A 13,857-nucleotide genomic window follows, 5' to 3' on the forward strand; every position below is an offset into this window, starting at 1 on the left:
CTCAAGGACACCAAGCCTGGTCAAGTAGAGACCAGGCTTTTTAATATCTTTATTTTATTTATATTTATGTGGTGCTGAGGATCAAACCCAGGGCCTCACACGTGCTAGGCAAGTGCTCTACCACCGAGCCACAATCCCAGCCCCAAGTAGAGAGGATTATTAACCTTAAAAGCCTACAGGTTATAGGAATCAATTTTAACAAGGGTCCTACTTACGACAGAGGGAGGAGCAGAAAGGGAGAGTGCTTTTCTGCTTCAATCTTGTACCTACTCTCTAGATTTGGTTTAAGGAGGAAGTGGAGTTCCACTTGGGAGCAGCAGCAATATTACCACTCAGGCAGTCAATTCTTACAACTTGTGGACTCTGGAAATGCTCCTGGAGGTGCGCTGACTTGGCTATAAGTGGATTAAGTGGGATGCAAGGGAGTCAGTCTTCTCACCTACTTAGAGGCAGAGGAAAACTTAAATTGTGGGCTAAAGTTGGGTTGTGGTTGGCTATAACCACCAGTTTGCAAATTAGGTATCACTTTGGCTTCAATCTGACCCAACATGAAATACAACTTTCATGCCAGGGGCCCTGTACTTCATGTCACCCAGCCCTGGCTTCTCTTGATCTTGCTCTCTCACATCAGATTGTATTAAGAGCTACTGTATCTACTGTGCACTCCTTGGATTTGTACACTGAAATATTACTGTTCTTTTGGTCTTTGGTCAAAGAGACAAGACACTTAGAAAATTCACTTTAATCTTATATTTGGAATTTAAATTACTTTTTTTCTGAACAGTTAAAAAAAACCAAACACACTCTATTGCCATGAACCTAGGTTGTGAACATACTGATACATTAACTACACATCACCATAACATAATCACAGAAGTTAAAGCAGTCAGTACTTAAGAATCTAGAGAACAAAGAGCCAAATCAACCAAAAGCTCTCAGGGAAGCTCTTATTTGTTGCCAGGCCTGTCCCCACAGCCGGAGTCCACTGAACATCCCTCAGAGTTGAGTCTGGCTGGGCTCCAGTGGTCACTGATTTGGGAAAGTGTTAATTTCCTTAGTACCCAGAAGTCTAAACTTGTAGTTGGTCTTTTCCTTCAGTGTCCATGAAGGGGAAGGCTCAGAGGGGAAGAAACATATTAAAACGCACATGCACAACCAATCAGGAACTAAGAGTCAGCTGGTTCCGTTGGGCAACAAATATTTCAAATGTTAGCTGCTTCCAGGAAATTTTAGATCATAGATGCTCGAATTCCAATAGAAGGGGTTTCCAGCTATCAATGCAGAAAGTTCCACCTGAAATCAGGCAGCCATGATCATTATCTTTTGGTTTCTCTACTCAAGGATTTCTGATGTCATAAATGAACCATAGGTTAAAAATATCAAGAAGCAAAGTTCAGTTTTTATTCCCCTGAGAGGGGGCTGTCCTTCTAGCACTGATTGAGACTATGGTTAGAATAAGGGGCTCTGGACTGTCAGTGATCAGCTGTGTGGTCAAGACATGGGGAGACAACCCAGCTGGTGGGTTTTGGGTGTACCTGGAAGTCTGTTGAACTCGTCCAAATGGGGAATCAGCAATGTGGATTAAAGTCATATGGTAAACCTGATCACCAAAGAGTGTGATGGTCCCAGAATTGAGCTTGCAGCTTACCCCTCAGGCCTGCTTCTACTTCTGGGCTTAGTATTACCATCTAAGGCAAAATGAAGATGATAAGGTCAATAATACTAAGGTATCTAATCTTAGGAAAAGAAAAAAAAAAAGTAGCCCTAATTATTTCTAATATGTTCCACCCCTACCCTCAACCCCAAGCCCTCTGTTTCCACACACAATCAAGTGCTAAATAAAGAATAGACCAACCACAGTTGTTCAGACCAATGGCAAGGGATGAGTGCCTATTTTCTTCTTTGCAGCTTTAATTGTACCAAAACAAAACAACAACAAAACCCCCCAAATGGGTGTTTGTTTGTTTTTTTTACAGAATGATTCAGGGGTGTCTAAGTGTCTTTTCCAGTTCAAAAACAAGTTATGAGGGCCATGCTTCATTACAGAGTTAAAAAAAAAAAAAATCCCTGTCTCTGAAGTGAGGACACATCAGATTTTAGCCATGGGACAAGTATAAAAGGCCTCCTATCCATAATTCACATACACTTTCAGATTGCACTTAAGGAAGTAAAAAGGTATTTTCTCAGCAATGAAATACACACATGAGCAGCAAACCAGGCTGGTCTTGTCCAAGCAGCCTCAGTGTGAACAGAGGTCATACCTGTCTATAATAGGTGCAGCTGAGTGCACCTGCCTTTGAAAGGTTTCAGCCTATCTTTATAAAAGGTTTCTTTCAGGCCCTTCATTGCAAAGTAAATTTTAGTTTAAAGAGACCTACAATAGGGATACTTCATTTCAGAGCCAAGAGACATCTTTGGCTCCTTTCCTACCATTCCTTTAAATGTGTAGTGACTTCCTTTGTCTCTCTTTTCTTTTTAAAAAGGTCAAACTTTACATTTATTCTAGCCCAGTTGGGGATTAGTGATAATCAATTCCCACTGAAATCATGCAGAGATAGTAAGTGGGGTTTACCTTCTCTGGAAATGAACTTCTACTTACCTGATTATTTCTTCTACAATGAACTGGTAAATGACCCCCAGAGCTGAGAAATGTGAACAATTCAAGTTTTTCAGACCACTTAACTTCATTCCCATTTCCATCAGCAGAGAGGACAACTTGCACAATAATCTCAACTGAACTAATGGTTCTACATCTGCAGGGTCCAGCCCTGACCTCATGTATGATAGACTGGAAGAGCTTCAAACTGCCTTAGGATCAATGCACCTTCACTGAACTTAGATGTCAGAGCAAAATCCTGGACAGCAGTAAATGGTCAGCAGCTCCCACTTTTAAAAATTTTGCAGTGCTGGGGTAGAACCTAGGGCCTGACACATGCTGGGCAAATGCTCTGTCATGTAGCTACATCCCCAGCCTTGTTCCCATTTTGGAATAGCAGCATATAACAGAAGGGCTAGTAAAGTTATGGCTATTGGACAATATTTGAAACCCTTGCCTTTTTCATGTCTGTCCTGCGTGTTTTTCAGGGCTGACACCCCTCTATCTTCATCTGCAGCAAAATCCTTAACCAATCCAAAAGCCATTAATAGTCAACACAATAGACAAGGAACCCTGATAGTGGCTAAGTAAGAAACAATAGCATTTGGATAGCTGGGAAGGGAATTACACGAAGAAAATATTTCCCAGGCATAGGCATTACACTGGGTAGTATTTTCTGAATAATTTGAAATTAAAAGCTTTAAAAGTATTCATGAAGCAGGAAAGAAAAATGGCATTTGTATAACCTGCCTCTCTGTATGTAATGACAACATTCAATTGAGAAGGGAACACCTTCTTGCAAATCAGGGGGAAGAATGAGGATGTTCTACCATGCACTCCCACCCCCTTGCACTAAAGGTGATCTGGCTACAGGTCACTTCCAACAGGCTTCCATTCTATTTGTATAGCAGCTGGTTAAAAGTGGCTCTCTTAAACTCAACAGGGTAGATTAGGAATAGAAGCAAAGGGCCTGATTGCTCAACTTCCAAGGGAAACAGGAGGCTGCCCTGTGGCCTCAGGGCCTGGGGGTGTGCCCAGGCCACCTCTCAGTAGGCTCACTAGTGCCTGGGGAAACAAACTGGGTATGCAGCCATGGTGCTCCCAGGATAGTGTGGCACAAGTGCCCTTACAGAGGGTCCATTTGTGTATGTTGTCCATCAACTTCCAGAGAAATTTTATTGATTGGGAAAGTAGAGAGCAAAATAAGGCCAAGAGGAGGAATAAAAAGAAAGAGAAGGCAGTTTCTGCCCATTAATAAACCCTGTGTGCCAAACTTCACCCTGATCCTCTCTCTGGCAGCTTTGCCCTTTTGCAAATACTGGGTTTGGGAGAAGTAGAAGGAAGGTTCTGCAGTGCAAGGTTAAGGTTAGATTGATTTCTGAGAGATGGTATTTACTGGCCTAAATGAAAAAAAGTCAGCTTTCACTCCTGACCATCTCTTAAGCTACTCCACTGGTAGTCTTGGCAGTCAGGAGGAATTCAAAGATGTGAACCATTATGCATAGTGCACCAAGTGACTGGTTCTGGCCTTTTCAAACCTTTCTGTAGGCTGAGCCTTACCAGTGATTTAAGATGAAGTACAATGCTTTTTATTACACATCTAATTGTTAATGAGAGGAAATGCAATCAGCAACTCCTTTCCACACTCTACATGGAATCGAGGAGACTGCTGAGTCCAGAAAAGATGCAGCCATTGATGGAGCCCAGGAAACTTCTGTCCCCTCCCCTTCTTTGGGTGGGGAGAAGAAGAAGAGAGAAGAGTTGTAAATATGATGAGAGCATCATGTTCGAGAATCCACTGCCTCCACATGGTCACTTGCAACAAAAGCCTGGGCTTGAAATTGTCACTGAACACATTTAGCTCCAAGTGTTGCATTTTTCTAGTTGATCCACCTCATGTTAATTGAGGATATTCTCTTCACACACCTTCTTCTCAGGTTGAAGAGGGCTTGGTGGGGAGGGAAGAGGGACAGAAACAGAAAGAGGATGGAAACAGGAGGCCCAGGTCTTCCAGTGTATTTGTCTCCCCCATCCCCCAAGGATGTACAGGGTGCTGTCTCTCCCACACATAGTGGGCTGGGTTTCTCTGGCCAGGTGTAGACACTCCTGCAGTTAACAGGGGGACACAGGGCCCTGTCTGCCTGGAAGCTGCATCCTTCTGTCTCCTACATGTGGGTCATCTGGGGAAACTAGTTCTGCTTAATGGCAAAGCAAGAGAGATTATGGCAAAACACTAAATATATTTATAAGTCATCTTTGTCTGGAACCCAATGGGGGAGAAGCAGGTGCAGAGGGAAAGTGGGGAGAAGAGGGGAGGGGAGGTTTAAAAGTTCCAATCATTCACACAAGATAGAAGACATCTTCTGATAGCAGCACTGAAGCAGTTGGCTGTGCTGAGCAGACTGTCCTGGTCAGCTGTAGACCAACTATGTCCTAATAGGAGTCTCAAAGCCTTGCTCCTCACTGGTCCGGAGATCCAGGTAGGAGTTTGATTGTTGCGGTTGTTGCTCATTCTGGTCTTGGCAGATACTTAAATACTGCAACTTTAATGAGTCCTGTGTGAAAACAGAACAAATAGTCATCAGCCCCTTTCCTTAAATTTTTCACTTGCTCTAAAAGTAAAAGAACATTCACTTAGCTGTCAATTGCAATAAAGGCTTGGGGGCCCTTCCCAATGGCTGCTTTCTGCCCATACAGCACAGGAACTTCTGTCAGAGGCCTAACTGGGGACTTTAAAAAAGGGTGAGATTTGCTGACATGCTCTGGGCACTAGTACTCAAGCAGTGACTCTGATGTCCTGAGGTTAAGAGTGACCAATAGTTGGGCATCAACCTTTCACCTGCTCCCTGAAATGGCAGAGCAGGCAGGAATGGCTTGGGGTTCTGCTGGAGTAGCCAGGAACCCAATGATGGCACTGAGAGAAGTGGGGGAATCTGGGGAAGCTAATCTTCATCTGGCTAGAGGAACTGTAAATGTAAGCACTAGAAGTGCTCCTGGTACCTTCAAAGACAGATGTATAGATGGTGGCTGGACACGTGCCTTGGAGATTAAAGTAGCAGGTGAGACTAGAGATTAAAACTTGAGAGTCATTTATATTGAGATGGGAGCTAAAATCTTGGGAAAAGAGAAGGCAGCTAGGGAAGTGAGCTTAGATAAGTCAAAATGCTCATGGATGTCTATGTTTTAGGGGTGAGAAGAGGAAGGAGACAAACAATCAGAGTTAGGACAAATAATACAATTGGGGACTAGGATTTTTGCTTAGTGGCCGGGCATATACCTAGCATGCCCTGGATTTAATACCCAGTACCTCTTCCTCGAAAATAAATAAATACATAAAAATGCAAAATATTGTAAGTCTAAGGAAAAGGAAATTTTGCCAGGTACATGATAATTCTAATATTTCATAACAATGACCACTTTTCACTAAAGGCTTATTATGTGCTAGGCACTAAGAATTTTACAAATAGTATTTCTGGGCTGTTTTCACAAGAGCTCTGTGAGGTGGGATCTGCACTCTCATTTCACTCATGAGCAAACTAAAGTCTGGGAAGTCTCTTGCCCAAGGGCACATAGCCTGTGTAATTTGGCTAAGGAGGCTGAGGAACAAGGAAACTGTCCTCTATGAGAGGGGCTGGACACCACCTTAGAAGGAACACTACAGAAAGAGGTGCAGACATGTAGTCAATGTGTACCTCTGACAAAAAAGCTGCAACCAGTGTGGGAAACGAGAAATGACAGCAACACTCCCTTGTAGCTGGTACCAAATTTCCTGAATTCTCAATAACCCAATGCATTTGTGAAGAGACCATGTATGATCTGAATATACCCAAATATAAAAAAAACCTGGATATTTTAGGATTTTTACCTGCCTCAGAGAAGGGCTGGACAACTAAGTGGGAGGAATGGAACTCTTGGTAACTTCAGAGTAGCTGCTCCTGTTTTATAGGCTCTCTGGGTCATTACTTAAGATTTCAAACTGGTTCAAATATTATTTCATTTATATCCTCTGGAGCAGGAATGGTTCATTCTACTACTCAGGGAGAACCCCAGAATCCTCTAGAAATGAGCCTGGCTACCTTGGTAAAAGCAGTGCCCAGTGGGGCAACCCCTGCCCTGTCCTCACACACTGTCTGCTTTCCCTGCTTTATAAGGTTTGGTGAGACAAAGGGACTGAGAATGAGAAAGCTCCAAGAGGAGTACACCTTATAGCCAATATTACATTTTCTACCCACAGTGCCATATGCACAGTTGTTTTCATACCTGGGTAAGTATGAGGTCAGTATATGGTTGTTTATCTGGAGATGTAGGTGTATGTTCGAGAAGGGGAGCGGGGGGGCTCAGCTTGGGTTGCTGGATCATTTAGGAAGTCCCAGATGAGGATTGTGTCATCGTGTGAACTACTGACAATCTGGAATTCATCAAATTGGAGTCGGAAAACTCTTCCAGAATGCTCCTAAAGCAGAAACGAAAGGGTAAGAATTTGAAATACTTCAAAACCAAAAGGGCACAAATTCAGCCTCATATCTAAAGACACCTATGGAAAGGCTCTTTACCATTTAGTTGTTTCAAAAATACAGAGGGAAAACTTGATTTGGCTAAAGAGAGAATGGGAAAGTCAAATACTGGGCAGCTGATTTCACAAAGTAAAGTAATAATCGTTAGTCAAGGCAGTAAATAGCATCCTAGTTTCTCATTGCCAACTCTCCTTGGCTTGGCCTAGAGGAGCACCCTTCTTGGTACTTCCCAGGCCTTATTCTCCCTGTGTCTCTAAGTTTCTTCTACAGAGACTAAGGGGTATGAGCAATAATAAGAGGTGTGTTGGTAGATGCTTTCTGAACTTCCTCAATTTGTAAAACCATTTATAGATTTTCATGGTTTATCAACCAGCTTCCAAATTCATGAAAACCAAATGGTTGACTCTTACACCAAGTGGGTCTGAGCCTGGTCTAGTACATCACTGGTAGTAAACAACATAGTGCAAAGTACTCTCATGCCCCTTACTATCAATATTACTTCATTTTAATGTTATCACTATTTATTTGTTTTGCCAATCTTGAAATTCACATAAATACACCCATCTACTACATATTCTTTGGTGCCAGAGTTTCTTTTACTCAACATTATAAGATACTTCTCTGCTGTTACATGCAAAACAGTAGTTTGTGGTTTATTTATTTATTTTTGTTACTGGCTGATATTCCACTGTATGAATATCCTACATTTATCTTTTCTCCTATTGGACATATAGGCTGCTTATAGTTTTTTAAATATTTTTTTACTTATTTTAAATATTTTACTTATTTATATGTGGTGCTGAGAATCGAACCCAGTGCCTCACACATGCCAAGCAAGTGTGCTGCCAATGAGCCACAGCCCCAGTTTATAGTTTTTGATTACTGTAAATAAAGCTGTTGTGATTATGCATAGGCCTTTCAATGGACACTCGCATTTACTACACCTAGGAACAGAACTTCTGGTCCATGGAGGACATGTATGTTTTAGCTTCAGGGATACTACTGAAGTGTTTTAAAATTTATATCACTTAAGAGAGGAAAAAAAAGTTGTGTAAATTTATATTCCCACCAATAATGTATGAGTTCCAGTTGTTCACATTTTTATCAACACGCAACACTGCCATTCTTTTTTAGTTTAGTTTTGATAGGTCTCTAGTGGTTATTTTATTATGGTTTTAGTTAGTATTTTTCTTTAGGAAGTTGAAGTTGCTTTCCTCGTTTTCTCAGAGTCTTATCATGAATGTGTGTTTGTCAAGTGCTTTTGCTGCATTTATTGATAAAATCATGTGACTTTTCTTCTTTGGTTGTTGATATGACAGATTATATTAAATGATTTTTGAATTCTGAATTAGCCTTGTATTTGGAATAAATCTTACCTAGTCATGGTGTTACTATTTTCTTTACACATTGTTGCATTGTTGGATTCAATTTGCTCATATTTGGGCATTTTTTTTTAAATTTAAGAGTTATTCATTTTATTGACACATTACTACCTTTTATATAATTTCAGAAACTGTGAAAGAACTAAGCACAAGATTAGTAACAATATCATCCTTAAATATGAATCAAATATATTAATAAAAATTCTACTTAAAAAAGTAATATTTGTCATGCAATTTGTTTGCCTATTTAATTGTGGCAAAAATATAAGACAAAATTCACTATTTTGTCCATTTTTAAGTGCATGGTTCAATAATCTATTGACATTGTTGAGAAACGGGATCTCCAGAACTTTTTCATCTTGTAAATCTAAAACTCTATATCCGTTAAACAAGTCCTTATTTCCCTGTCTCCCCATCTTTGCAATCACCATTCTACATTGTTTTTATGAATCAGTCTACTTTAGATACTTCATATAAGTGACATCCTACAGTATATGTCTTTTCATGGTCAGCTTATTTGACTTAGCATAATGTGCTCAGGTTCATCCATGTAGATGAAATCTATGGGACAGGAATTCCTTAAGGCTGAATAATGTCCCATTGTACCTGACACCACACTGTTGATGGACACTTGGGTTGCTTCCATTTCTTGGCTAATTGTGAACAAGACTGCCATGAATGTGAGTGTATAAACTGCTTTAAAGTCCTGCTTTCAATTCTCTTAGATATATACTTGAATGTGGGACTGCTGGATGGTGATCCTATCCTTTATTTTTTTGAGGAATTACCATACATCATTTTTCATAATGACTGCATAATTTTACATTATTCTTAAGATATAAACAAGCTCACATACTAGTTAGTGTCTATGTTCATGAGAAATACTGATCTGTAGTTTTCTTGTAATGTCTTTGTCTAGTTTTGGTATTAGGATTATGCTGGCTTCATTAAACGGGTTTTTATTCACTGTGCTTTTACTTGTAGAAGTGATTGGAGAAAATTGGAATAATTTCTTCCTTAAATGTATTTGATAAAATTCACCAGTGAACCCATCATCTGAGGCTTGTGTTCTGTGTTTTGAAAGGTTTTTAATTATTGATTCAACCTTGACAGATAAGATTGTCTACTTTTGTGTGAATTATGGCAGATGGTATCTTTCAAGGAACTGGTCCATTTCATCTAGAAGACCAAATCTGTGGGCATGAGTAGTTCATCACACTCTGTAATCCTTTCAATATTCATGGAGGCTGAAGTAATGTCATTCTCTTTTTATTCCTTATGTTAGTAACTTGTGTCTTTTCTCAGTTTCTGGCTCATTGATTTTATTGGTGCTTTCAAAGAACCAGTTTTTGGTCTTGATTTTCTCTATTGATCTCCTGTTTTCAATTTTATTGAGTCCTCTTTTTTGTGGAAGTACTAGGGATAGAGCCCAGAACATTACATACAGATAATGATTATTAATAATCATATTCCTTTTAAAATTGTATTTAGAGATAGGGTCTTGCTAAGTTGCCTAGGCTGGTGTTACACTCCTGATCCTTCTGTTTCAGCCTCCTGAGCTGCTGGATTACAGGCATGTACCACCATACTTGGCTTCTTTTCTATTCTTATTTTGGACTTCACTTGATCTTCTTTTAGATTCCTCAAATAGGAGATCAGATTATTGATTTTGGATTTTTCTTCTTTCTATAATATGCTTATAAATTTCCCTCTAAGCACTGTTTTCATTGTATCCCACCAATTTTAATAAGTTGTATTTTCATTTAGTTGAAATACTTTTCAATTTCTCTCGAGATTTTTCTGACCTATGCATTATTTAAAAGTGGGTTGTTTAATCTCCACATTTTTTGAGATACTCTAGCTATCTCTTGTTGATCTCTAGTTTAATTCCACTGTGGTCTGAGAGAATGCATCCTATGATTTCTCTTCTTTTTAAGTTATCAATTATGGATCTTTACTTTATTTACTTATATGCAGTGTTGAGAATTGAACCCAGTGCCTCACACATGCTAGGCAAGCGCTTCACCACTGAGCCACCACCTGGGCCCAAAATGATTTCTGTTCTTTCAAATTTGTTAAAGTATGTTTATGGCCCAGACTGTGGACTATCTACCTTGGTGAACGTTTCATGTGAGCTTGAAAAGAATGTGTTGGATGAAGCATTCTACAAACTTCAGTTATATCCACCTGAATGATGGTGCTGTTGAGTTCAACTATGTTCTTACTAAATTTATTGTCTGCCAGATTTGCCAATTACTGATGGGGCTGATGAAATCTCAACTATAATAGTGGATTCACCTATTTTTCCAGCAGATCTGTCAGTTTTTTTTGGTTCAGTTTATTTATTTATTTATTTTTGCCTTTTGATGCTCTGTTGTTAGGTGCACATATATCAAAGACTGTATGTCTTTTTGGTGACCTGGCCCATTTATCAACATTCCTTGCTCTGAAGTCTGGTTTGTCTGAAAACAAACAAACAAACCAAAAGGACAAAAACAAACAAAACCCCCCAAAAACCAGCCATGGGGAAAAATACATTATATACAGAGGAATGAAGATAAATAATTTCTTATCAGAAACCAAGCTAGAAGAAAATGAAATGACAATGAAAAGCTGCAAAATGTTGTCAACCTAAAATTCTTTAACCAGCAAAAGTATCTTTCAAAAATGAAAGCAAAATAAAGACTTTTTCAGACAAATAGAAGTTGAAGGTTTGTTACTAGTATATCTAAATATGAACTGTAAAAGGAAGTTCTTTAAGCAGAAGGAAAGTAATATCAGATGGAAACTTGGATTTATACAAAGGAATGGAGGGCAACAGAAAGGTAAAGGCCTGAGTAAAAATAAATTACTCTTCATTTTTTCCATTTAAAAATTTCCTTAAGGGCTGGGATGTAGCTTAGTAGTAGAGCTCTCACCACTAAAGGCAGGTATGGTCACAATGATTAAAAGACAACACACAATTATATGCTGAATCTTGAGAAATTCATTTTAAATATATAGACATAGTTATGTTAAGCCAGGCGCAGTGGTACACGCCTGTAATCCCAGCCCCTCAGGAGGCTGAGGCAGGTGGATCGTGAGTTCAATGCCAGCCTCAGCAAAAGTGAGGCACTAAGCAACTCAGTGAGATCTTGTCTCTAAATAAAATACAAAATAGGGCTGGGGATGTGGCTTAGTGGCCAAGTGCTCCTAAATTCAATCCCAAGTACCCCTGTCCCACCAAAAAAAAAAAAAAAAGCCATCATTAAGACATAGGAAGGGGCTGGGGATGTGGCTCAAGCGGTAATGCGCTTGCCTGGCATTCGCGGGGCGCTGGGTTCAATCCTCAGCACCACATAAAAATAAAATAAAGATGTTGTGTCCACCGAAAACTGAAAAATAAATATTAAAAAATTCTCTCAAAAAAAAAGATATAAGAAGTTTGCATGTATCTAGTAACAGGTTAAAAACACAGGAAGCAAAAGCTGTCAGAAATGAAAGGAGAAATAGACAAATCAAGAATTACAGTGCAGATAAAAAATTCCTTTCTCAATAACTGGGAAGACAATATGGCATAAAGAGTCCACTATTATGTATAATTACAATGTACCAATAAAAAACTGGTAAAGACAAACAGAAAATCACTAAATATTCATAAGACTTAGATAACATTATAAACCAACTTGACTTAATTGACATTTCCTGGGATGCAACTAAAGCAGTAGTTAAGAGTCACAGACATATTTAAAGTTTTAAATGTTTATATTAAAAAGAAAGGCCAAATTCAGTGATCTAAGCTTTCTACCTTAAGAAGGCAGAAAAAGAAAACTCAGTGAGAAAAAGCAGACATAACTCTGATCCTACAGACATTATAGATTTAAGTAAGAGTACGATGAATAACTTTATTTCAATAAATTGGATAAAAGAGATGAAATGACCAAATTGCTTGAAAGATAATGTCTTAAAACTAATTTCAAAAGAAACATTAAATCTGACCAATACCAAATATGTATTAATTTTAATTTAATTTGTAATTAAAACTTTCACAAAGAAAACTCCAGGCCCAGATGTGCAACTGGTAAATTCTGTCAAATATTTAAAGAAGAGTAATATCATATCTAGAAAAATTCAGAAAATAAAGGAGGGAATTTTTCCAAAGCAATTTTGTAAAACCACATTACCATGAAAGCCAACCAGAAACATAAGGGGAAAAAAAAAAAAAAAAAGCAACAAAACCAATGCCCCTTATGAACACTGACACAAATAAATTCTCCAAAGGATATCAGCAAAGAGCCAGGCTTGGTGGCATACGCCTGTAATCCCAGAGGCTCGGGAGGCTGAGGCAGGAGGATTGACAGTTCAAAGCCAGCCTCAGCAACTAGTGAGGGCCTAAGCAACTCAGTGAGACTCTGTCTTTAAATAAAATACAAAAATGGGCTAGGGATGGGGCTCAGTAGTTGAATGTCCCTGAGTTTAATCCCCTGATACTCCTGCTCCCAAAAAGATTTCAGCAAAGTGAATCCAACAATATAAAATCAATGTACTACACTAATTAAAAGAATAAAAGTGAAAACCACACTGCTATACTGATGAACACACAAAGCATTTAAAAATCCAACATTAATTCCTAATAAATACTCTTGGCAATCTAGAAACAGAAAAGAACTTCTTAATTCCCTAATAATGAATATCTATGAAAACCCACAGGTGACATCTCTCATCCCTAGCCCCTCAACCTCTTTCTCCCTCTCCACATATATAGTTCAAGACAATGCTTTCTGCCTAAGATCATGAATAAGGAGGACATTCACTCTTACCAATTCTTTTAACATTGCTCTGGGGATGCGATCCAGTGTAATAAAACAAGAAATTGGAAAAAAAAAAAAGGTATATTTAAAAATAAAGTAGATAGATTAGAAAAGAAGTGAAAGTTTATATTTCCATATATTTGCAGTGAGTAGCACTTCTCTCTGCTTTTTTTTTTTTTTTTTTTAAACACCCCTAGTGTTGGGGAGGGAACCCAGAGCCTTATACATACTAGCAAACTAGGCAAGTACTCACTCTGCTGCTAAACTATATCCCCAGCTCTACTTGCAGTGACTTATAAGAAATTGAAGTTTAAAAATACTATATCCAGTAGCATTAAAAAAAAATACTCAGGGACAAATATAGCAAAAGACATGCAAGAACTTTACAAAGTGAGCTATAAAAATCTGCTAACAAATTCAAAGAGACCTAAACAAATGGAAAGATATTCTGTTCATGGATCAAAAAAGACTCAACATACACTAACGAGAAATCAATTTTTCCCAAATCAATCTAGATCCAACACGATTCCAATAAAAATTCAGGAGACTCTTTGTTCAACTTGCCAAACTAATTC

At 38.7% G+C, this 13,857-nt stretch overlaps 1 protein-coding gene across 12 annotated transcripts in view; it reads right to left on the bottom strand.

Moving 5' to 3' along the window:
- Positions 1–727: 727 nt before the first annotated feature.
- Btrc (beta-transducin repeat containing E3 ubiquitin protein ligase) overlaps positions 728–13,857 on the bottom strand; it is a 186,462-nt gene continuing 173,332 nt past the window's right edge. For all 12 annotated transcript variants that reach the window (XM_071610976.1, XM_027930096.2, XM_071610975.1 and 9 more), the window contains 2 exons: positions 6,857–7,049; positions 728–5,151 (listed from right to left, as the gene is read on the bottom strand). In XM_071610976.1, the coding sequence (XP_071467077.1) occupies positions 6,888–7,049 (162 nt within the window). In that variant the 3' untranslated portion in view covers positions 728–5,151; positions 6,857–6,887. The remainder of the gene's footprint in view (positions 5,152–6,856; positions 7,050–13,857) is intronic.

Source organism: Marmota flaviventris, chromosome 4 (assembly GCF_047511675.1).
Source record: "Marmota flaviventris isolate mMarFla1 chromosome 4, mMarFla1.hap1, whole genome shotgun sequence".
Taxonomy (NCBI): domain Eukaryota; kingdom Metazoa; phylum Chordata; class Mammalia; order Rodentia; family Sciuridae; genus Marmota; species Marmota flaviventris.